Here is a 24777-nt window from a genome sequence, read left to right on the forward strand (position 1 = left end):
GCACTTGCACATTTTCAGAATAGAACAGAACAGAATCATTTATTGTTATTTTGCAAGGCATAACAAAATTGTTTGCAGTCCCATTATTTCATTATAATTATAATATTATCACTGTCATATATCATATCATACTATCATCATACTATCATATATTTATATCATTATGATTATAATTATTTCATTTCATTCAGGAGTCTGAAAAGAGATTTTTGGGGGAATTTACTTTAAAATTTGGAGGAATTTGCCTGATAATTTTTTAAGGAATTTACAAGGGCTAACTGACCAACTGGTCATCCCAGAGCCAAAAAATAAAACTAGTACAGTGCTGCAGTTTCCATAGGACCTTTGAGAGATTTTTGGACACCACAAGTCTCCTGATCGAAGACAAGAGTGCGCTTTTAAACTTATCAGGTCCTACTTCTCCTAAATAAGTGGGAGAAACTATGAATGAATTTTAATCCAAAGCTCAGGTCTCAGGAGGTTAAACTTACTGTGAACCGACACATAATTAATATAAAAGGCAAGAAAATTACCCAACAAACAAAAGTTCAGAAAAAAAGATTTTACAGAATGCAAGGAATTTTTCAAAACAGAATAAAACTTTTAAAACTGCAGCGATGTTTCACATAAAAACGAGAAAAATGCTTCAGATTTCTGCCAGATATTTTAGAAAATGCAAAACCATTCCACAGAGCACATTTCACAAGACCACAATATTTAAACCACAACATTTCACATGTTGACAAACTTTTCACAAACACTTCACAAAGTGGAACATCATGTACAGGAAAGTTCGGACCAGCTTCACTTTTCAAAGTCTTCAGCTACTTCTTATATAAACCCTTTGAACCAAAAGAGCACAAGAAACCCACATTACCTCCGTCTCTGAGCTTTCACCCTTTGTCAGACAAGTGGTCATTTCATAACCTGACCTCGCTGAAAAACATTTTTCATTGCAGCTACTTAGTACAGAAGAAAAAGTCCCTTTGAGAGTGGCTGACAATGAGGTCTATTTATTTTTCTTAGAGCAGATGTGACTGCTGAATTTCTCAAGTGCCTTTTCTTTGCTTTAAATAAACAGTAATTTCTTTCTTTAGGGCACATGTAGAGGATACACACATCATTTCATCCAGGCATAGAACAAGAAGTTTTTGCATAACCTCATCATGTAGTTAAGTCCTTTATTGAAGATGTCTGTCCTGTTTGAATGGTTCAGACGCTGTTCAAGGCATAAGCAGGCTAGTGTTATGTTGCTTGCCCTGAATGTAAAACTGGATGATCTATCTTACCATCTAGCTATTGTCTGCCTCTTCAGCGCAGACATGTGTTCAAGGAGAGCCTGATAGCTTTGCATCATACCATTTGCCTCTCTATCATATTATTTCAAAAAGACAGCTAGCCACACTTGAATCGCAGATAAAACATTCATCCCTTTAGGCTGCGATATATGGCTGCTTTATCTGCAAACTGAGTGCCTCTTTTGAAATACAACACTGTCCATTTCACTGGTGAATATCTCTCAGGCTACATCAAAGCTTGTTCAGTCTTTAAAAAAATAGAAAAGAAAAGGATATCGAGTCCCGCCGACCTGGCGTGACGGTTCGGAGAGATTACAGCGATTGAGTGTACACTCTGAAATAGTGTTTGGATGTTAAGACTATTTAGCCAGTGACACATCATTTCAGCCCATTTGGTTTTTGTGGACTCACACCGGCCCCGCATTCAAAGCTTTGATGTACGACGCCCGTTTGTGAACACTCCAATCCTAATTGCCTGTCTCGCTGCTTAAGATCATTATCAGGATGGCCGTTTGAGATAATGGAGCTTTATACAGAGAGCTGCTAGTAATCAACTGGAACTGTCTAATGTCAAATGCTGCAAGTGTATGTGTGTGCTCAATATGCATGTATGTGAAATCTGGCGTGTCTATAACAGGGAGAATGCATCCATAGCTTTCAGTCATGTGACTGATTCAGAGGAAAAAAAGTAGCATAGAACTGTAGCTGCTACAATTGACCACTGGGCATATTCATTCTTCATCTTCTCAGAATAGTGTGTGTTTACATCACCTTACAACTGCACAAAAATGGACATATTAATTTGAATAGTAGATAAATCCTCAACCCAACTTTTACCCCTATGTATATGGAACGATAGTGTTATTGTTAATTAGGTAGGGTCCAAAACTTTCAACTTTAACACAAAGTATTTGATTTAACATTTTGAGTTAAGAAATGTGCCTTGTGACTTTCCTTTACAAATTAAAACCTGTCTATTGCAACATATTTTTTTGACATTTTCCTCTGGTTGATCTGTTGTCAGGTAATACCCACTTTTTCCTGACTGATAAACTCTTTCTTAAAGACCTTGTAAAGTGAAAACAGATCTGTATTTAGGTTTGTTTTATAACAGGTCACTGTGTTACGAACCCCTAGGTCAAATTTCTATCAAATAAAACATCTCTAAGTTTATAAAATTAAGCTTCAAAATCATGAAAAATGAGGCAGTAAAATCTGCTCCAGGATGGTGTGGGCGTGTCTGTTTAAAAGCCACGCCCACTCAGGAAAAATACAACCCTCTCAAATTAAAAAACATGCTACAGTCTGAATTGAGGAAAGCACACGCCATTAGCCTGCCTCTTGACTTTTTGTTGACCTTAGAAGAAGAGACAAAGTCTGTTTTCTGGCTCAAATCTCTGTTATGATACTTTAAATACTTTTTTAGACCACTGCAGCTGATAGATTTGGCAAAATTACCTCACAATGAACAAATAAACTTCATTTAGCTGACTGTTCATTTACAGTGAAGGCAGTGACATTAGCTAACAACAGACTAAATGAACTGCTCTGTAAATTTATATTGTAGTGTTAGAGGGGTGGGGTCATTCCCCACTGTGGACTCGTGAGCCCACATATTGGCCCCGCCCAAATTAACCCAAGCCAGGTAAGAGGTGAAAACTTTCTATGGTCTCAATCCAAAATTCAGTCACATATAAATCTCAGTGTTTTCACATGATCACAGCAACCACATTCCAACATATCTAGCGTGTTAAGGCACAATCTTTGGATTTCACTTTACAGGGTCTTGAAAGAAGGGTGATAATGTATTTGCTTGTGTCTTTGACATGACCATATATCTTCATTTCCCTATCTAAATATCTATTGTTGAAAAACAACCAGTAAATTCCCTAGTGGTGGTAGAACGCAGAAGTTTCAAGGACAAAGATTGGACCAACCAATCAGAGATATCACTGTGACACTCGTACGATCGACTGAGATTGTGAATAAACGATGTTATTACATTACAGGAGGACACACAGGTTACAAAAAGTTCAAAAACATTTGAACCATAAATCTTAGTCACTTACTTTTTCTTCCTCTGGAAGCCCTCCATTTGTCATTCTGATGATGCTACCTATGCCTTCGTAGCCCTTATGGACACTTTTCTAGCTAGCCTGGAACTTTGGTGACTTTCTGGGCCATAGAAAGATGAAGTCCACACCAGTAACTCTGATATTGAATGTCTTTTTATCCGTTTTTTAATAGATTTTTTTTGACTGTTTCTGATGCTAGCAGCTAATGCTAGCCGAGATATTGTTTTGTCACATGGGCTGTGACAACAAACGGCAGGCTGTTCTGTCATTGTGTCATGTTTTGCCAAACTGTGCATGTTTTTCCTCTCAGAGCTATCAAAGAGAGGGCCAGAGTCCCAAAACAAATAGCCAAAAACAATGGCCAATCAGAAAGCAAGATGACCGAAGGAGGAAGCACAACAAACACAGCCATAGCAAAGATAGTTATTGTCAGCATAAGGTTAGCTGTCAGATGCCAGAAATGGAGGAGCAACTTGTTGATTTGTAGCAACAACAGGAGTGTTTACACAACACGTAGTGTAAAACCTGACAGAATCAAAATGACAAGGAGAGGAGCTGGACCAAACTGCCACTACTGCAATGGATGAAGCATGTAAAAATAATAATGGGCATATGATTGTATGTATGACACAATAATAAAATGAAAACTTCAAACTTCAATAATAATAAAAAAAGCTTGAATTTATATGACACTTTTCATAAGTGAAGGGGGTTGGCGTGGCATGTCTTCATTTTTCATCTCATTTTACTTCATATTTCACAATAATCAAACCAGTGTAATCCAACAAGACCCCTTTCTTTGTATTGATATGATTACGTGTAGTCCTCTGGAGTCCACGAATAGAGCTGCATCCTAAGTGATGATCAATTAGTCATTGTTATGGTTTACTATAGAGAAACAGCAGAACTGCTGCATTTGGCCAATGACGAGAAAGCAATAAATGCAACCATGCTCTAAAGGAGGAAAAAAACATCAGTCCTCACCAAACAGTGCTCATCTATCTCCATATGTTATGCCCCATATACCTCAACACACATCAATAATGTATAACTCACCATATATTCATAATGTATCAGTAAATCTGCTGCAGGACCACAGTCTCTTCATCTGTTACACACTGAGATTTATAAGGGGGTCCATCTCCAGTGGAATCAGCACATCACCATAGGAGAGGCATGCTATTTACTGTACTGTGCCTGCATCTGGTTTGACAAGACATCCCAGTGTGTGCCTACAGCAAGTACTGACTGAATAATGTTTGTGTTTCAAGGTTGGCTTACCAGCAAAGCAGAGTACTTAGCCTGGGCTATAAGTCTCACATGACATTTTATTATTTAATCACTTAATGATTGAATCAGGCCTTAAGTGTATACTCTCAAGAACATACAGTGGTTACACATTATAATGTGTTAAGTTTTATGACCAAACCATCTATTAGGAGAGGGGAGCTTGGTAGACATAGCATTAAGACATTTTTAAAAGGAGACAGAGAAAAACAGACAAGGAGGATGCAGAAGAGAGAAAACAAGCAGGGCAAAGTGGATGAATAAGGTGCAAGGTAAACTTATCTTCTTGGATGTGGTTATTAAACCACATCCTGCAATAATGGTGACAATTTGTGAAACTAGTTTGTAGTATGCGAAACAGTTTGAGTATGTAGTAATAGTAGTAGTATTTACAGTGCCATGAAAAAGTATTTGCCACTTTTCTAATTTTTTTTTGCATATTTATCACACTTAAATGTTTGGGATCATCAAACCAATATTGATATGTCACAAAGACAACCCAAGTAAATAGAAAATGCAGTTTCTAAATGATTTTATTTATTAAGGGAAGAAAATCCAAACCTATCTGGCCCTATGTGAAAAGGTAATTGCCCCCCGAACCTAATAACTGGTTGTGTACCAGTTGCCCACACTTGGCAGCAATAACTGAAATCATGCATTTTTGATAGCTGGTGATGAGTCTTTCCCATCGCTGTGGAGGAATTTCAGCCCACTCTTCTTTGCAGAATTGTTCTGACTCACTCATATTGGAGGGTTTTTGAGCATGAACTGCCCGTTCAAGATCAAACAACAGCATCTCAGTTGGATTTAAGTCCAGACTTTGACTAGGCCACTCCAAAATCTTAATTTTGTTTATTTTGAGCCATTCAGAGGTGGACTTGCTGGTATATTTTGTGCCGTTGTCCTGCTGCATGACCAAAGAGCTCTTGAGCTTGCGGGCATGAACTGATGGCTGGATGTTGGCCTACAGGATTTGCTGGTAGACAGCAGAATTCATTGTTCCATCAATCACAGAAAGTGGTTTAGGTCCTGAAGCAGCAAATCAGCCCCAGACCATCACACTGTCACCACCATGTTTCACTGTTCACATGATGTTCTTTTTATCAAATGCTATGTTATTTTTACTCCAGATGTAACGGGCCACACACCTTCCAAAAAGTTCAACTTTTGTCTTGTCAGAACTCTCCCATGATGCCATTTTTGCTCATTGTCTTTCTTATGGTTGAGTCATGAACTCTGACCTTAACTGAGGCCTTTGAGGCTTGCAGGTCTTTGAATATCGTTCTAGGTTCTTTTTTGACCTCCTGGATGAGTCGTCATTGCACTCTTGGAGTCATTTTGGTTGGCCAACCACTCCTGGGAAGGTTTTCCACTGTTCCCAGTTTTCTCCATTTGTGGATAATGGCTCTGGCTGTGGTTCACTGGAGTCCCAAATCCTTGGAAATGGCTTTGTACCTTTCCAGACTGATAGATTTCAATCACTTTATTTCTCATTTGTCCTTGAATTTCTTTAGATCTTGGCATGATGCGTTTCTTATTGAGATCTTGTAGCCTACTACAAGCAAAATTACTTCAAGAGCAAATTGTCATTATCCAGGAGGTCACACAAGACCTCAGAACTACCTTTAAAGACCTGCAGGCCTCACTGGCCTCAATTAAGGTCAGTGTTCATGGCTCAACAATGAGAAAGGGACTGGTCAAAAATGGCATCCATGGTAGAGTTCCAAGTCCAAAACCACTACTGACCAAAAAGAACACAAAGGCTCATTGAGATTTGAAAAAACAAAAAACTCTTGATCATCCCCAAGACTTTTGAGGAAAATATTCTGTGGACTAATGAGACAAAATTGAAACTTTTTGAAAGGTGTGCATCCCTTTATTTCGGGTATAAAACTAACACAGCATTTCACTAAAAGAGCATCATATCAGTAGTCAAACATGGTGGTGGTAGTGTGATGGTCTGAGGTCAAAGCCCGGACCTAAATCTGGTTTAGATGCCATGGCATGACCTTAAACAGGCTGTTCATGCTCAAAAACTCATCAATGTGACTTTATTAAAGGAATTCTACAAAGATGAGTGGGCCAAAATTCCTCCACAGCAATATCAAACGCTTGCAGTTGTTCCTGCCAAGGGTAGCACCACTAGTTATTTGGTTCAGGGGGGCAACTATTTTTTAACTTGGGTCTTTTGATGTTGTTCTGTGTTCTTTTTTTGACCTCCTGGATGAGTCGTCCATGCGCTTTTGGAGTAATGTTGGTTAGCCATCTGCTCCAGGGAAAGCTCACCACTGTCCCAAGTTTTCTCCATTTGTGGATAATGGCTCTCTCTGTGGTTCGCTGGAGACCCAATGCCTTGGAGTGACTTTATAACCCTTTTCAGACTGATTGATGTGAATGACTTTGTTTCTCGTCTGTTCTTCAGTTTTGTAAGATTAAAGCATGATGTGTTGCTTTAATAGATGTTTTAGTCTACTTTACTTTGTCAGACAGGTTCTATTTAAAGAATTACTTGATGCAATTGGTCTTGTAGTAATCAGGCCTGGTGTGGCCAGTGAAATTGAACTCAGCTTTCCAAGAACTGTGGTTAATCACACTTAACTCATGATTTAACAAGGGGGGCAATTACTTTTTCAAACATACTTCTTAACCTTAATATCAACAGCCTAGATGGGTTCCTCTTTGTTATCATACAACGGAGTAGTTCTACTGTAAATGTTTTAAAACTCTTTTATTGGTTCAGGTGTTATTTAAAATCAGTTATACATATCCTTAAATGTTTTCTGTTTTAAGAGCTTGCCTGTTAAGATGTAAGGTTGTTTAGAGAGCAAGATCTAAGGGATTTTCAGATAACTGAAGAAAAATGGCAGTAATAATTTTCTTTAACACCATATCGTCTTGCTTCTTTTGTCTTTCTCTTATTTAATTGCTTTCTTAGTTGATCCTGTGTACTTTCAGTTTTTTCTGCCTTTTTAAACATCTCAGCAGGAATAACCAAAGAAGAAAAACTGCTCATATCACATGTCTGCTTTAATTACATCACAGGTGATAATGGGTTATCTAAAATGCTGGAAAAACAAAACATGTGAAAGCACTGGTAAACAGTATAAGCCACCCAGACAAGAGTGTAAGTGGGTAATTTTCTATCATCTGCTGTGGCTGAATTGGCTTTAAATTTTCCCAGCATGGTAACCGACAGTCAGCCCAGACAGACCTCTGTGACGGCTCACCATAGAGACTGGATTTAATATGGAAGCATGTATAGTTGATTAGCAGCTGATGTCTTATTCATCCTCTGCAGGTTCAACGAAAAAGTCAAGCACATTAAGATTCTGACCAAGGATGGCTGCTTTTACATCGCCGAGAGCCGGCTGTTCAAGACCATTCTGGTAAAGGATTTCTTTCTGGGTATTTTTTACCACATGATCTACTGTGGCTTCACTGAGTATAATCATTTTGATATCACATTACTTTTTAACATTGTCTTGGGATACTACTGAAGCCCTAAGCGGACATGTCTTTCTTATTCCATTTTCCCACAAGTAATCCAGCTTTTTTTTTGACATACCTGGACTAACTCATGACCCGACAGTTGCCAAACGACAAAACAAACATATATTTGGATTCACTTTTCATAAAATCTGGTCCATAAGACTCACTTTTTCTGTAAAACCAGTTCAAACATTATGCGATTTTAAAATGCTAAGACCTCTGCTGCTCTCACACATTGCATGAGCCCTAATGCAAAATGAAAATTCAACCCATTCATTGTATATTGCAGGTGGCTGCTTCCCTTAGCAGGGGTTGGATCCACTTTTTAGCCGCTTTTCGCCCACATTAAGTAACAATCCTACGTTACAAGAAAACAAGAAGTAAACAATTAAGTAAAGAAACCTTGTGGAGTCTTGGTTTGACTGAAAAGACACCGCTGATAAAAGAAAAGTCCATAAACCACATGGACCAATCACTGTGACCTGAAAGCTCAAGTACTATGCTCTAAATAGTAGCCCTCTAAACTCCATACAATAAAAACAGATAGTAGTAACCTTCAGTTACCACTTTTTCCTTTCGGGAAAGTCAAAAAAGTCACCTGCAGCTTATATAACAAGGCAATTTATACTCCAGATTCTATGCTACCTCATTTGTTGGCAATGTTGGCATGAGCTGTCATGGTTTATCACACTGACCAGCAGTGTTTTTTTTCTGAAAAGCTAGAAAATAACACAAGGAAACAGGCCTTACTATCTCAAAGTAATGAGATACCACAAAATCCAGTAAATAATACCCACTTTTCATGCCACATTTTTCAAACCCTAGGCTGGCAATGCTACTTTTACCAACTTTCCTTTCTCTTTAGGCTCATAGTCATGCATTTAAGTTAGGGCTGTCTGACAGTTACATGTGTAAATGGCAAATTGCAAAAATATTTGTTTTTTTAATTCATTTTGGATTTTTTTCAACTAAGGGTAATTGACTTTGTTTAGAAACAGAACCGCTTTTATTTTGAAAGAAAATAAATCAAATTTGGGAACATGACTTAACCATGGAAAAAAGAACTTGCTATGGATTGAAAAGGAAATAAGAAACTGTAAAAATATACATGTTTGATAGATCAAAAGTAGACATGACTTTTGAAGTTCCACTGAGCTGTCTGTGGATTTTTTAAAGTGAATGAGACATTAAGGAGCAGTGATGGCCTTACAGTGCCCATAAAAGGTATTCACCCCCTTGAATGTTTTACTCTTTTATTGATTTTAAAATCAATCATGGGCAATATAATTTGTCTTTTTAGACAAAAAAATGACAGGATTTTCCTATATTTTGATCCATTCATTTTACTCTCTACCCTTTAGAAGCCTTCCAGGGTGGGCTGCTGAGAAGCATCCCCACAGCATGATGCTGCCACTGCCGTGTTTCACAGTGGGGTTGGTGTGTTTGTGGTGATGTGCGTTGTTTGGTGTCTACCAAACATAGCGTCTTGTCCGATGGCCAAAAAGCTCCATTTTGGTCTCATCAGACCAAAGAACTTTCCTTCATTTGACCATGGAGTCTCCAAGACGAATTTGGGCCACCTCTAGTCCAGATTTAATTGGGGTTTTCTTCAACAATTGCTTTCTCTTTTCCACTCTTCCATAAAGCTTTGACTGGTGAAGAGCCCGGGCAACAGTTGTTGTATGCAGAGTCTCTCATCTCCCCTGCTGAAGCTTGTAACTCCTTCAGAGTAGTCATAGGTGTCTTGGTGGCCTCTCTCACTAGATTAACACATGTCATTTTCCTTTCATTTTTGATGATGAGTTTTGTATCCATCCCCTGACTTGTCCTTTTTAAAAACCATTTCTATGAGTTGCTTGGAGTGTTCTTTTGTCCTCGTGGTGTAATTGTAGCCAGGAATACTAATTAACCAATTACTGGAACTTACAGACACAGGTGTCTTTATACTACAGTCACTTGAAACACATACATTGTGCACAGATTATCCCCATTTTATTAATTGTGAGAATACTAGCACTAATATTTACCATGATTGATTCATAAAATCAGTAAAAGGGTAAAACATCCAAGGGGGTGAATACCTTTAGGCACTGTATTTTACATCACTGTAAAGGGCAATATTGCTGTGGCTCACCAAAGTGAGTTGAAATAATGCACTAATGCTGACATCCCTAGTTTAAATTAAACACTGATAAACTGTTAGGTAAGTAAACCTTAAGAAGCTCTGGTTTGACGGCTCAATTAAAGACAACAACTGAAGACTGGCAGAAGAACACTCAGGGGCTGTGGGTCTGTATTTCACCACCATCACAGCAGGCTGAGGGCTTAACAGCTGTACAGGTAGGTAACAGGATTACAAACTCCATGTGGTGAAAAATCATGGTACAGAAGAGCTACACAGCTGCACAGAAACTGCATGTGGTAGAGCACTAAGGGAGTCATCACACAGGAAGACAGTTTGAATGTTTTGTCCCCTCTGGGGTTTCCTATAAAAACAGGGATCCTCTTATGTACCTTTGTTTCTTATACCTGAATTTAATAGCAAATAGATCCATTGTATTTGGTTAAACCAGCTTTACTATGGGAAACATAAGCTGCAATCTCAAGAGGACAACTGAAATTGACTTATCACATGGAAACCAGTGCTGCCTTGTTGTGCAAATGAGAGAAATTAGTGAAGACCTACTTAGGGCTTCCACAGGACCTTCTTTGAAGTTATTTTATCTGTCTACATTTGTTTTGAAGAAATACAGTCCAGATTCCTCATCTTTAAAAAGTGTTTTCTGTTTTCTTTTTGTCCACAGGACTTGGTGGAATACTACAAGCAGCACTCTCTGAAGGAGGGCTTCAGCAGTCTTGACACCACACTGCAGACCCCCTTCAGGGAACTTTCCAATGGAAACGTGCCCAAGGCCATCACCAGGGCCAGCACTGGTGAGTCTGCTACACAAACACCCAGGTGTTCCCCAGCTGACACCTCAGATCTACCTGAAAGGTGGAAGTGCTTCCAGGGTTGGTCAGATTCTGGTCCAGTTAGGGTTCAAATTAGTTTTGAGTATTTCTGTTGACCTGTCTGGAGCACCAGGGGGGCTGAGGAGGGTTATTCCTAGAGAGGACTGACATGCATGTAGAATCCTTTTTACTGTGCAAAAACAGTTACTCTGATATTCACTGCTTATTTATATTTTTACTTTTGTATTCTGTGTTTTACAGTATTTATCTCAGATTTGGATATCACAAACAACATAAAAATAAAAATGAGTGCCTTTGTTGTCATTATATGGGCAGTACAAGGAAACCATCATGTTACGTCTAATAGACTGAATACAAAATGTATTAAACAGAACATCAGAGTTTTAAACAATATTATTTGAGTGATTGATTTTTGAATTTTATTTTAAAAAGGGCTTGAATTTCTTTGTTTTGCATTTTAAAACACATTTTTAAGTTAATGTTTACAGTCGGAAGCTACTCTCTCCAGTTTATGTATTTGGGAATAAAAGCTGTATAAAGAGATGAATTATATGATCTTGACTTTCAGATGATTTATTTTTTAAATGAGTGCCACAATGATAGGTTAGTGCAGTCTGAAACCATTACATCCTTGAAGTACTTATTATGTGAAACACAGGGTTGGCTGGGAGAAAAAAGGAAAAACAAAGCGCACAGATGTTAGTCAGATGTTTGGCTTAAATGTGTATTTTCTAAAATGGCCAAGTTTCTACAGGTCCTGCGGCATATTGTTGTTAATAAAAGTTTATTCTTGGATACACAGTAGCGACTGACTGAGATGGAAAGATGAGAAAGGAGAGGGAGATAAAGATAAATAGTGCAGATTTTAATAGTGCTTTTATTTTGCAGTAAGTGCACCACTTTTGTATCTGTTGCAGTTAGGGCTCGCCTTTGTGGATTAGGTCCTATTTGTGATGAGGCTGATTTGCATGTCAGAGGAGCAATTTAGTGCTCAATTTTGAATACTTCTCTCACTACTCCTCATTTACATACATGTAAATAAGACAGAGCGCTGTTTACTCTTTTGAGCAGTTTGCATACATTTTGTGTGCAGTTAGCATGGATTTCCCCTTTGCATGTGCTCTGTGGATCTGGTGCAGTGTCTTTTCTTGCCATTTTTGGAGCTAAATAACATGCAAAAAGCCACGCTATTCTTAAGTGGATCTGCCCCTTAGAATTTTGAATATCAAAAAGTTTGATATTTACTATTCCAGGATGTTGAGGCACTGATGCTGCATGGTGCAGTAAACTCTTAGTTCAGACAACACACACTTGAGGATTGTTTGGACAAATAATCATTTGTGATGAAGCTTGTCTCAGGACACATCCCACCAGTTGTCAGACTTAAAATTGTGAAGTGTGTGACCAGCCTTTGTAAAACCTGTTGTTAATGCTTTGAATTTAGTTCCTTCCACAGGTATGCGGCAAGTGCTTCACCAAAGTTGGTGTCCCAGCTTTGGTGAAGCAGTTGCACGCTGACATCAGTTTTATAAGCTGCATTTGTATGCTTAGCTTGGAGGTGGGAGCTCAAACTGGAAGTTCTAGAGTGATAAATTCAGTTAAATCTCACACAGGGTGCATATTTCTTTTGACTTGACTAGTGAACCAAAGTGAAATGCTCCTTTCAAAGCACAGTGGTGTCTTTTCTCCATCGCTGTGGCAGCAGAGAGACAGTTTAACTACAGAAGACTGAAAAGAACAAAAGGGAGCAGGCTTTGTCTAAATTCACACCCTAGTCGCCGTATAGTTGGAGATATAGTGAATATGCCGTTTTGTAATGGTGTCTGTATTCTGAGCATTGTCATACAATATAAAGTGTACACTTTGTATCCCACAAGCATTGTGAAAAGAAGTTAACAACAAATGGTCACTATTCCTTTAATATTTACCATCATTCATCACAATTCAAAGCTCTAACAAGCAGAAAGTGATGTTTAACTGTTATCATACATGCAAATGGATAGGGTCAGTGCAAGTGTGGTTATGGAACAGTTCATATTTAAAGGCATTTGTTTTAATCTATTATCTGTTTTAATAAAGTGCAGAGAATTCATGACACATTAGCCTTTTTTTTCCTCTGTATTATAAATACAGACATGAAACCATCATCCTCATGCACAAATAAATAAAATTCAGCAGCAATTGTTATTTTACACAGATCTCTTTGTAATTAATTTAGCATTTATTTTTTAACTTATTTTTTGTGGATATAAATTAAGTATTTTTTAAAGTGAACCCAAGATACTTGTGCCCTACTAAAGGATAAGCACTCAGCACATTTGCCCACACAAGTCAACTGTACAGAGCAATGGGCAGAAAGAAGCCAGCACTTCGTAAGAGATGTCAAGTGGGATCTCACCTTTGCCAGTGATTTTTACATTTAGTTCCCACAGCATCTCTAGGGTCCCAGAGCCAACCAGCCTCTGTTTTTGTTCTACTTCCCTTCTAAAATTTACAGCAAAACATTAGCGCCAATATAGAAAGTATTTTGCATGGAAAAATGTTCCTTATATTACATCATATATATCATTCAACACAGTATATTTCAATTTATTGATACATCAGACAAAAAACACAGTGAATTTAAGGTACGTTCCTGTGATTCTAAAGATCTACTTCTGGTAAAAAGTATCAACATTTTAAAAAAATCACGTTAAAACAGTAAATAGTTAATAAAACCTCTTTGTTTCCCTTTCATTATAAAAAAAGAAGAACAAAACAAAGGGTGAAGACAGCTAAAATAAGTCTTTCACTTGTGTATTTTGTGTGATAACACAGAGATAACAAGCCATATGCTCTCAACTTGAAGATATGTCAAAATAGTCTCAGCTTACATTATAAAATCATGTTTTTACAGCTTTCTAGTGCTTATCAAACACTTGATTTCAAAACTTGTTTTCAGTACCTGAGGTGTTCCTATCTTTGACGTGTGAGGCATGCTACAGAGGTTTAACACAGCATAATGAGCTGATTCCATGTGAAGCAACGCAGGCTGGGAGATGGAAGAAATTTTGCTTTAAGGATAAAACATATCGACCCCTTTGGATGTATTATGCTCTTATTGACTCTATAAATCAATCATGGTCAATATAATTTGGCTTTTTAGAAGAAAAACAAAAACACCTTTTTAATGTCAAAGTGAAAACAGATTTCTACAAAATAATAAATAAAAATATGGAATGTAAAATAAGGGACTACATAAATATTCACCCCCTTCAAGCCAGTATTTAGTAGATGCACCTTTGGCTGCAATCACAGCACTGAGTCTGTGTGGATAGGTCTCATTCAGGCTTGCTTATCTGGACTCTAACATTTTACTCCATTCTTCTTTGCAAAACTGCTCAAGCTCTGTCAGGCTGCACTAGGATCAGAGATGAGCAGCACATTTCAAGCCCAGCCAAAAATTCTCTGTTGGATTGAGGTCCGGGCTTTGACCACGCCAGAACATTCACCTTGTTATCTTAAAACCGTGTCTTTGTAGCATTTGCTGTGTGCTTGGGGTCACTGTCTTGCTGGAGAAGCCGTAGTTCTCTTGCAGACCAAGTAGGATTATCCTCCAGGATTTTCCTATATTTGGCTGCATTAATTTTACCCTCTACCTTTACAAGGCTTCCATGGCAGGTTGCTGAGAAGCATCCCCACAACATGATGCTGCCACCACTGTGCTTCACTGTGGGGATGGTGTGTTTGTGGTGATGTGCAGTGTTTGGTATCTATCAAACATTGTCTGCCGAAAAGCGATCTCATCAGATCAAAGAACTTTCTTCCACTTGTCCAACAGCTGTTGTACTGTACTGTGAAAAATATTTGCCCCCTTTCTGATTCCTGATATTTTTTGCATATTTATCACACCTAAATGTTTCAGATCATCAAACCAATTTTAATATCTCACAAAGACAACCCAAGCAAATATAAAAGGCAGGTCTGAATGATGATTTTATTTATTGAGGGCAAAAAAATCCAAACCTATCTGGCCTGAGCATGAACTGCCTGTTTAAGGTTACACCACAGCATCTCAACTGGATTTGTCTCATTATGTCTTACCTCTTTTTATTGGTTCAACCAACCACAGTTGTAGGGAGAATGTTTCATACCTAGAAATGGAGTTAACCATACCTTTTTGTTTAAACAGGGTACACACTACAAGACAAGTATGTGCCTGTTTTGGGGCCTGGAGTTTTTGGGATCTTAGGTTGGCCACACACTTGACGATTTTCAAATCTTAAACCATTTTAAAAACGTGTGAGACCACAGACATGAGGGTGATTGCAAACGATTTTGCCCACACTTACTGTGTCATATATGTTGCTCTGATTGGCCTGTAACGATTATGACAAACAGGTTTGCAAATCACCCCCTAAGTTTCTTTTGAAAGGCTCTGCCCTTCCTATACACAGTCTATGAGGTGTTACCAAGATGGATGTGAAACATGGCATGGGTATGTTTGGCTTAGCTGAAAGTAAGGATGCATGTTTCATGTTTAGAGTAAAAACAGATAAAGGTAGAAAAAGACTTTACATGTCAAAGCATTATTTCACAAATTTTGAGCTACTTTGCTAAAAATGCAACTAAACTGTAAGATCACATTTACACCTTGCTGAAACTGAGTCACACATCCGGACTACATTGTATTCCACGTGCATTCACAGGTTGAATTAATAAGACATCCAAATACAGATGGTGTGTAAATACCAGATGCAAATGGGGAACAATAGAGACACAGGGAACAAAGGGAATGTAGGAGGTAAAAGGGAGAGTGAGTGAAAAACAAAAGAGGAGGTGAGAGAGGCAGTGAGTGAAAGAAATAGAAAGGAGCCTAGGCAGCTCACCAGGCTTGGCAGAGAGGTCCCAGTTAGGGCCCAATGCCCCAGGCAAGCACCAGGAGCCTGCTACTCCAAACGTCACACTCGGCACGCTGCTCAGCTCCGAGATGGCTTCACAATTTTCCTGACAGGACATGACATTTCACTTGGGCTGGCAGCGGAGAAAACCGTGTGACAGCCGCCCGCTGACACACTCCTCGGGGATACCCCTGGTCCAACGGAGGGAATGCGCCTGTTTCTGCAAAACTGGGGAAAAGTTTGCAAATATGATCTGATGTAAAAGAGCAGAAAGCAGCTGGAGGTAAACTGTCGTAACTTAAAGAGAGGTGTACGTGTAAACAACTGCAGTGATGGCGACAGGAGCCGAGGCAGGCGGAGGAATGCTAGAACAAAGTCAAAGTTAGCCCTTTGTGTCTGTTCGGATGTAAAATTCTGCTACATCCTTGTCCCTGTGCCTCTTTTGACAGCCTCGGTCTCCCAGCGCATCAGGCTTCAAAGCAGCTCTGCAAGAGGTGTGTTTGTGCATCAGTGCCATTCACAACGCTCCATTCTATGAGAAAGCCTTGACATACCCGCCGTTGCCTCAGTGCATTCTGGGATAGATTATTATTGCCTTAAGTCGTCCACCCCCATAGACAGACTTAGTGTGGGCACCGCGTTCTCTGTCTGGTAAACAGCCTCCATGGAAAGACAGATGTCATGCCAGAACAAAAAACACGCGCGCAAAATGGTTTGGATCTCAAAACAGACTCCTCATAGCAAAAGAAAACAGAATGAAAGGCTGAGCAAACATTCACAAGATGCAGAACTGCTGAAATGCCATCAAAACTCTGGAGTAATTTGTTTGGAAAACCCACACAGCATCCTTAAATAAGCCTGAGTGCCTCTTATCTGAATATGTGTGTGAATGGGGAGGCTGGGAGACTGTGAAATCTGTGAGGGAGATTGCTCTGGACCATTGTGGGGTAGTGTTACTTTTTAATGATAACCTCTTACTTTGCTAATTTCTACCATTAAAAAGGTAGACCATGTTGTTTCTGGAGTCAGCTTCTGCAGCATCCTGTCCATGCCAAGGTTTTGCTCTGACTGACAGCATGCCCCTTAAACCACCAGGGTTTTTCTGAAGTGCAGCATAGTGCAGCAGGCTCTAGTTTACAAGTTAAGGCAGAAATAAAGAGACCAATATACAAGTAGAATTTTACTTAGCCTGGCCAAGGTTTATTTGCTCTCCATCTGCTTCATGTCTTGTGTCATGAATGCATGTGTGTTACAGGTCACATGTTATGCAAAATAAACTTTCTCAGGCTTTTCTAACAAAAATATGTGTCCCTGGCCTGTCCACAATCCCCCCCAAAAAACAGACCACCCCCCCACTTCTCCACCTTTCAGAAAATGTGTGCTGAAACAAGCTGTTTTCAGATTTTCCCTCATGATGTCATGTGGGGAGTTAGCACTGACCCCAGGTCTTGGAAGAAAGTTCTGCAATCAGGAGAACATCCATTTCCTGGCAGGGGCGTGGTCAGGAGCGGAGATACGCAAGAAGCATTGTGTGCAATTGGCAAAAAAAGTGATATGCAATGATGTTAGAACATTTACAGTATTTGTTGTGCTGCATGAACTTGATGCTTTTAAACCTAACAGAAGTGTTTTGGGCAGAAGTACCTTTTGGACAAACTGGTTTGTTTGCATAGTTGACGGTGAGCAAATGTTGGGGAAAGGGAAGTCTTACTCCGTTTCTTGGACAAATCAGTGAGATGCAGTTTATAAGACATGTTTCATCGACATTTTAAGAGGAGGGACTACTGACAACAATTTTAGCTATCAGCAAAATTGTTGCTTTGAACCCCTGTGTTGGTATTGGCCCTGATTTTCACAAATGGTTCGTCTTTGGAAGAATCTCAAAGTGTCAAATTGCACTGTAGGCTGTATATTTTTACGTACATGTACAGTTCTGTTTGTTTATGCTGTGTATACTTCCTGCAGGTATGTGTGTAGTTGTTTGTGTACACCCTGGTCACAAAGTTGACACATATTGGCCTGCATGTACTTATCCCTGTGGGGGAGAGGAAAAAAGCCATGGGAGCATATTGTTGTGATGACAGGAAGAGGTTTTCTCAGTGTAAGGGTCTGCTGGCTCAGATGGGGTTTCATATGGGAGCAGAAGTCGTTGGCTCGCTGGCATGGATCCCCAGACGTCGCCTTGTCAGGGCGCCGTGCTGTGCCCAGACGTATATTTAATCCCACGCTGCTGCTGCGGCCCACCTGGTCTGATATTCAAAATGTTATGTTATTCAGTACAATCTGGGGAAGGTTGTAGCAGCTACACTATGTGGTTTAAAGTATCAGGACAGTTGGACACCTTATCTTTATACCAAAATGTGATGTCTCATTCAAAAACTAACAGTTTTTTCTTTCTTTGACTCATTTGAAATTGAACAAATTTGAGGCCTGCCTGTAAGAATTTGTGCCTAAAAGTATCAGTTCTGTCAGCTAATACTGGTTGGCTAAATCAGATAAAAGACAGCCATGTGTCACCACAATATATTAGTACTGGTTGGATGACAGCAATCCTGATAGAGTAGTTTTGGTACAGAGGTTTATAATTCTGAGACAAAGGATTTTACCACCCTGGAAAGCTATGATGGCTCCAATTATTGAACCTTTATTTCTCTGATCTTGAGGTAATAGGTGGAAATAGACTGCTGAAAATAAAATAGAATTCCTCCTTAAATGATTCACACACATTTTTCTTTGCTGCAGTACCTCACTAGTTGTAGTTTCATTAAAAAGTGGTGATTGGGTTTTGTTTTAGAACTCACTGCAGCTGAGTTTTCCTCTCTGGATGTTCCTGTGCGAACAATTTCAAAGTCAATTTAGCACAAATTCAAATTCAGACTAGTTGACTCATCTAAAGGCAGGAACAAAACTCAGTAACGAGTTAAAATTGAGCAGAGTTTGTTCAAACACAGAATTACAACATTTATGGGTAAGCATTGTCAAACTGGTTGGTGAGTGGGGCTTACATAAGCACTGCTAGCACCACCTGGCTAACTCCCACATGCCTAAAGGTGGTTATTAATTTTACAGTGAGGATCGTCCACAAGAGATCTCGCAAAATCTAATAGTAGGAAAACAAACATGGAGGACAATCGAAATCCTCTGCTGATTATGCTTGTGTGCATTACAGCTGCAACAAAAATCAAAACACAAGGAAAATAATGAGGGTGAGATCTTTGCTGAGATGAAAGTAAAGTTTTCTTTATGTCTGTGAACCATCAACAAACATTTTTAGTCTTGTTTTAGTTGATGAAATTATCACCGGGTTGGTGACGCTGCCCACTCTGCTTGCTCTTATTGGTTGCTGTTGGTGATCTGTTGGAGTCTGACCACTAATAAGAAACATGTTTGATATTTACGATTCTAGGTCAGGGAGGCTTGGTAAGGACATAACGTGGTAAGGAGCAGTAAAATAATCTGCGGACTCTACACACGTCAGGATTATTTGGATAAACAACAGTTTGTGATGAACATAAACACAGAACCCTTGTGTGGTTGTCAGAGAAGGCAACTCTGGCATAAAGTTGGACTTCCAATAATTTATCATGTGGTCAGTCTGAAGGATTTAATCCAGCAAGATGCATCATGTGTGGCTACCATAAAGACAAAAGAAGTTACGCAGATCGAAATAGTTTACAGTAGATGTGAAAGGTATATTATTTTACTGGTTAAAAATTGAAGTACTTGACAGAAGAAAATAACAGATGCATATTTGTTCTTATCTGGACTGTGGTCCCCTTCTTAGTGAACTAGGTTTAAAAAAACTTTGGTTTTCCCTCATAATATATTGTTATCTCATAAATAACAAGTTAGCATCAGAAAACAAGCAATGTACCCCAAGACAATGAGATTAATAAGTTACAATCTCAGTATGGGAAAATGAAGTGAAATGAATGTATGAATATACACTATATGGACAAAAAGTATACAGCCGTCTGGCCAAAAGGGACTGTAGTGATATTGTATACAAAAACATGTACTTTAAAATGGAGGTTGCGCCCTTTTTGCAGCTATAACAGCCTCCACTCTTCTTGGAAGTCTTTTCCACAAGATTTTGGACTGTTTCTGTGGGAGTTTGTTCCCATTGATTCTATTGAGTATTTATGAGGTAAGACGCCAATGTTGGACGAGAAAGGCCTGACTTGCAATCTCCATTCCAGTTTTGCCAAAGGTGTTCAATAGGGTAGGCCAAGACTGTTCCACAACAAACTCATCAAACCATGGCTTTAGAGTCCTTGCTTTGCGCACTGGGGCACAGTCATGTTGGAATAGAAAAGAGTCTCTCCCAAGCTGTTGCCACACAGTTGGAAGCATAGCATTGTCCAAAATAGAGCTGGGCGATATATATCGAGTATACTCGATGTATTTCAGCTTTTGCCATGCACCATGTATAAAATGACTATATCATGAATATTCGAGTATAAATTATGTGGAAGTTTTGAGCCGTCAGCGTGCATTTTTTGCTGGAGTTTCACTTCTCCCATTGTCCCTGAACGCATCTCTCACAGCGGAGACCTCTCTCTCTCTCCTCCGCACATGCATGTTTTTGTATCAGTGGCCAGAGAAGCAAGGGAGAGGAAGGTAAACATGGCAATGTGGCGAGTTAGCGGGGGGTTAGCTGAGTTTTGAGACGGACAACAAGAAACAGCGCTGGATCTGCAGTGTTGAGCAGTCGTTCGACTTTAAAAAGGAAGAGGTCGAACTAATGTGGTATTCGTTAAAATACGCCACAAGAGGACTCAGAGATAACAGCGGCAGTAACACAACACATCGCTAAAGACATGAGCCCAGTGTTGTTGAAAATCCAGGATTTAAAAGTCTCATAAAGACACTTAACCCAGAATACGAGATTTGCCTGGGTGCGAACATTTTGCTGGAAACTCCCTGCCAGAGTCGTACACGTCAGAGAGAAGACAGTCCAGCAGCAGACAAATGTGATCCACTTCTCCACAACTTCTGAGACTTATCTCAGCCTAACAGCGCCAAATACCGACAACGAGTAGTTAAACTGTTCCGGCCTCCAGACAAGCTTTTTCCCCTATGATCACACAGGAGAGTTTCTTGAATAAGGTCTAAAGACGCTCTCATGTTGTAAACTTGTCAGAAACTGGTCCAGCATTCATCAGCACAGATAACGGACTAATATAATCTCAGTTGTGAGCCTGAATGGTGGACTAGACTGCAGGGTTTTGGCCTCTGGCTGCATGCAGGATTGGTGAGTTTTGTGTAGGTTTGCTTCACCCTTAATGAGGAAAATAATCATTTTATAATCAGCAGTAGTAAAAACAACACGGAAAACATTTCAGGACTTTCGATACACTGTTAAATACTGAGTATTTCATGATTTATGGTTTTTGATTTATTAGTAAAATATTTAATGAAGTCCTTTTCAAAATAAAACTGCTAAATTTGACTTTATATTGATTTTTACTCTTTCTGCAAACAATTCTATTAAAAATCCACTAGAACAGTCTCTTTTTATCACCAAACTAGTGTCATTCTGGGCCGAATCAAATACAGCTGATGAGAGAACATTTCAAATATCGCAATATATATATGGTGTCTCGGGATACAGCAAAGAATATATTGGGATATCAATTTTAGGCCATATCGCCCTAGTCCAAAATTGGTATGCTGAAGCATTCAGACTGCCCTTCACTGGAGATAAGGGGCCAAGCCCAAACCCTGAAAAACAGCCCTATACCATTATCCCTCCTCCACCAAACGTCACAGTCAGCACAATGCAGTCAGGCAGGTAATGTTCTTCTGGCATCTGCCAAACCCAGGCTTACCCATCTTACTTCCAAACAGAGAAATGTGATTTGTCACTCCACAGAACACATTTCCACTGCTCCACACCCCAGTGTCGGAGTGCTTTACCACACTCCATCTTAATCCATCTTGGCATTAGATGTGGTGATGTGAGATTTGGATGCAGCCGCTCGGCCATGGAAACCCATTCCATGAAGCTCCTGCTGTACAGTTTTTGTGCTTACATTAATGCCAGTGGAATTGCAGAAATCTTGGGTTATGTAATCAGCAGAGCATTGGTAACTTTTATGCACCATGTGCCTTAGCAGTCATTGATCCTTGATTCTATGTGGTCTTCCATGTCTTCCAAATGCCTGTTGCTGTTACTCCTAAACACTTCCACTTTCTAATAATATCACTAACAGTTGACTGTTGAATATATGAAATTTCATGAAACGTCTTATTGCAACGGTGGCATCTATCACAGTACCATGCTTGAAGTCACTGAGCTCTTCAGAACAACTCATTTTATATCACAAATGTTTGTAAATGGAGACTGCATGGCTAAGTGCTTAGATTTTATACACCTGTGGCAACAGGTCTGAATGAAACACCTTGATCCAATAATTAACAGGTGTGGCCAAATAATTTTGTCCATATAGTGTATGTCATCTTAAGGCTTTCACTAGAAAACTTTATTCAAAGTTTTACGCTTTTCCAGGAAACCACTAGTCAGAATTTACACTATAAACCTTGTGAAACATGCACACAGAAGAAGAATTTAGAGACTTGCTTTGTAGACTGAACAGCCTGCCATGACGTTTGAGAATATGACACAGCTATAAAGCAAGAGAACAGAGTTTAGTCTAACTAACTGCCAGCTGACTCTTGGTGTTATCCAGTAATAAATCGACTCCTCAGCTCTCTGTCGACAGCCCTGGTTAGGTGTGTATTTAAAATAATCTACACCCACATTATAATGGTCAGAAACACATTAAAAACCATGTACCAGGGGAAATTATGCTCTGTCTGATGCTTTCATTGTTTTGCCCTCCTCTCCACTCTGCTCTCCCACCGTCCTTGTTTTTTTTTTTTTCTTATTTTTTGACTTTGCAAACTTTTCCTCTTACCCTCTCTCTCTCTCTCTGTCAAACTTGTGTTTTCTTTGCTTATGTTTTGTCTTCTCCCCCACCACGGCCTAAACCCCCCTCCCCTCCTCTATCACTCGCTTCGTTTCTCTGTAGTTTCTCCTGGCGGCTGCAGCTTTGTTCCTCCCACCTCCTCGCCTTTTTGGTCAGGTACAGGTACAGCTTTTCTATAACTCTCTTTGTCTCTCCCTTGCTGTTTGCCCACATTTCCGGGGTTTCCAAAGACTGTTATCTGTCTTGTTTTTCCCCATCTCTGTTAAATAATAGAGTCTAATGGTGGTTCTTTTACGTCACGTTGCACAGAACGTACGGGTTGCCATGTGGGAAGAGACATTCACTTCAGCTTTCTTTGATGCCAAATCGGAAATATTGTGAATTTCTGACAACTATGATATCTCCCACCTGGTGAAAATAAAAGCAGAATTCTCAACTGACTGGTGGCAAGGAAGAGTAAAACCTCCTCTGCCAGCATTCACCTTTAACTCGATCAAGAAAATAACAAAATGGGCATCATTAATTTGACTTGTAGAGAAAGAATAGGCCTGGTTAACTGACCCCAAAGAATGTGTAATAAACAGAGTAGCTCATTTAGAGTTTCATTTATATTCATATTTATGACCACAATGCTAATAAATTAATCAAACATGTTGGAATAATATAAGAATCTGCAGACATGGCATGAAAAAGAAGACTGCTACATTCCAGTGCCTTTTTTCTCTTTATCTCAGTATGCATTTTTCTGCATGAGCATGTAGGTATACACATGCATGTATGTATGAGTTAGCTGAGCATCTCTGTTGGCATGACGTGCCCGTGTGATGCATGAGAGAGTAGATGTAGTCCTTTCATGCTGCATATCTCCCCAGCTGTGTCACCTGCATTTCCACAGATAAGGTAAACAAACCCATGCACACCTGTGCTCACATGAGATACGAGGCCTGACCTGCATGTGTAGGAATAACCTTGTGTAACCTGAATGCGCGAGCTGTGTCGAACATTAACTTTTAATAAGATAAACACACGGCAGTGATAACCCATAGCCTGTCACCTCTGCGGCATGTTTGGGGCTGTCGTTATGGGCTACTGGGTTTATTTCTCCCTTTGACACCACTGGAGATGATTAGTTTTCTCATCTAAGTCTTCATGGCTTTTTCTACCTTAGTATGACTCAGACATGAGAGTCAAGGCTCTTGGCTGCTTTGTAATCCTACATGAAACCCATAATCATTTTACTATGGATAATACTTGTGGCAAAGGTGTTCACTATTTCTGAAAGCCTTGTAGAAACTCAAATAAATAGAATCCTTTCTTACAACTCTCAGTATAGTTTCCCTATTTGTCCAAAAGATTTTTTTCTTTTCACTGTGAACTTCTTAAACACAGAGCACCTAAATTCTGCCTCCACGGGGCTTTTAATCAAAACAGTAACAAAAGATGACAAAAAGAGACATGCTGCTCAGCTTAGCCCAGCAGTGTTTCATAAAAACCTGCTATCCATTTTCTGTATTTACAGTATCTACAGTTTTTGTTTCATGAATGAATTTCACATTATGAGGGAGAAAACCTGTCAAAATGGCCTTTCTGGGACCAGAATGCCTTGCCTACAATGCTAACCAGAAGGGACACTGACAGCTTATCATTCATGAAATAAAAGTGAAAAAAATCCTTAAAGCCCAGTTCAGACCAAAGATTTGCGACGAGATGAGTTGAAACTTGCAACTGCTTGCAACGTTTTACTCTGCAGCGCTCTAAACACCTCCCAGTTCACACTGCTGCGATTGGTGCATTGTTTCCATGGCAACGATCCTGATGGTCTCTTAATTTAAAGAAATGTCAA

The 24777-nt window shown here is 39.4% G+C and overlaps 1 protein-coding gene across 3 annotated transcripts in view; it reads left to right on the forward strand.

The window, feature by feature from the left end:
* Positions 1 to 24777, forward strand: part of LOC121520419 (guanine nucleotide exchange factor VAV3-like) — a 114291-nt gene that overhangs the window by 81089 nt on the left and 8425 nt on the right. For all 3 annotated transcript variants that reach the window (XM_041803853.1, XM_041803854.1, XM_041803855.1), the window contains exons 24-25: positions 7959 to 8046; positions 10954 to 11083. In XM_041803853.1, the coding sequence (XP_041659787.1) occupies positions 7959 to 8046; positions 10954 to 11083 (218 nt within the window). The remainder of the gene's footprint in view (positions 1 to 7958; positions 8047 to 10953; positions 11084 to 24777) is intronic.

The sequence above is a fragment of the Cheilinus undulatus genome, linkage group 13 (genome assembly GCF_018320785.1).
Source record: "Cheilinus undulatus linkage group 13, ASM1832078v1, whole genome shotgun sequence".
In the NCBI taxonomy this organism is placed as follows: domain Eukaryota; kingdom Metazoa; phylum Chordata; class Actinopteri; order Labriformes; family Labridae; genus Cheilinus; species Cheilinus undulatus.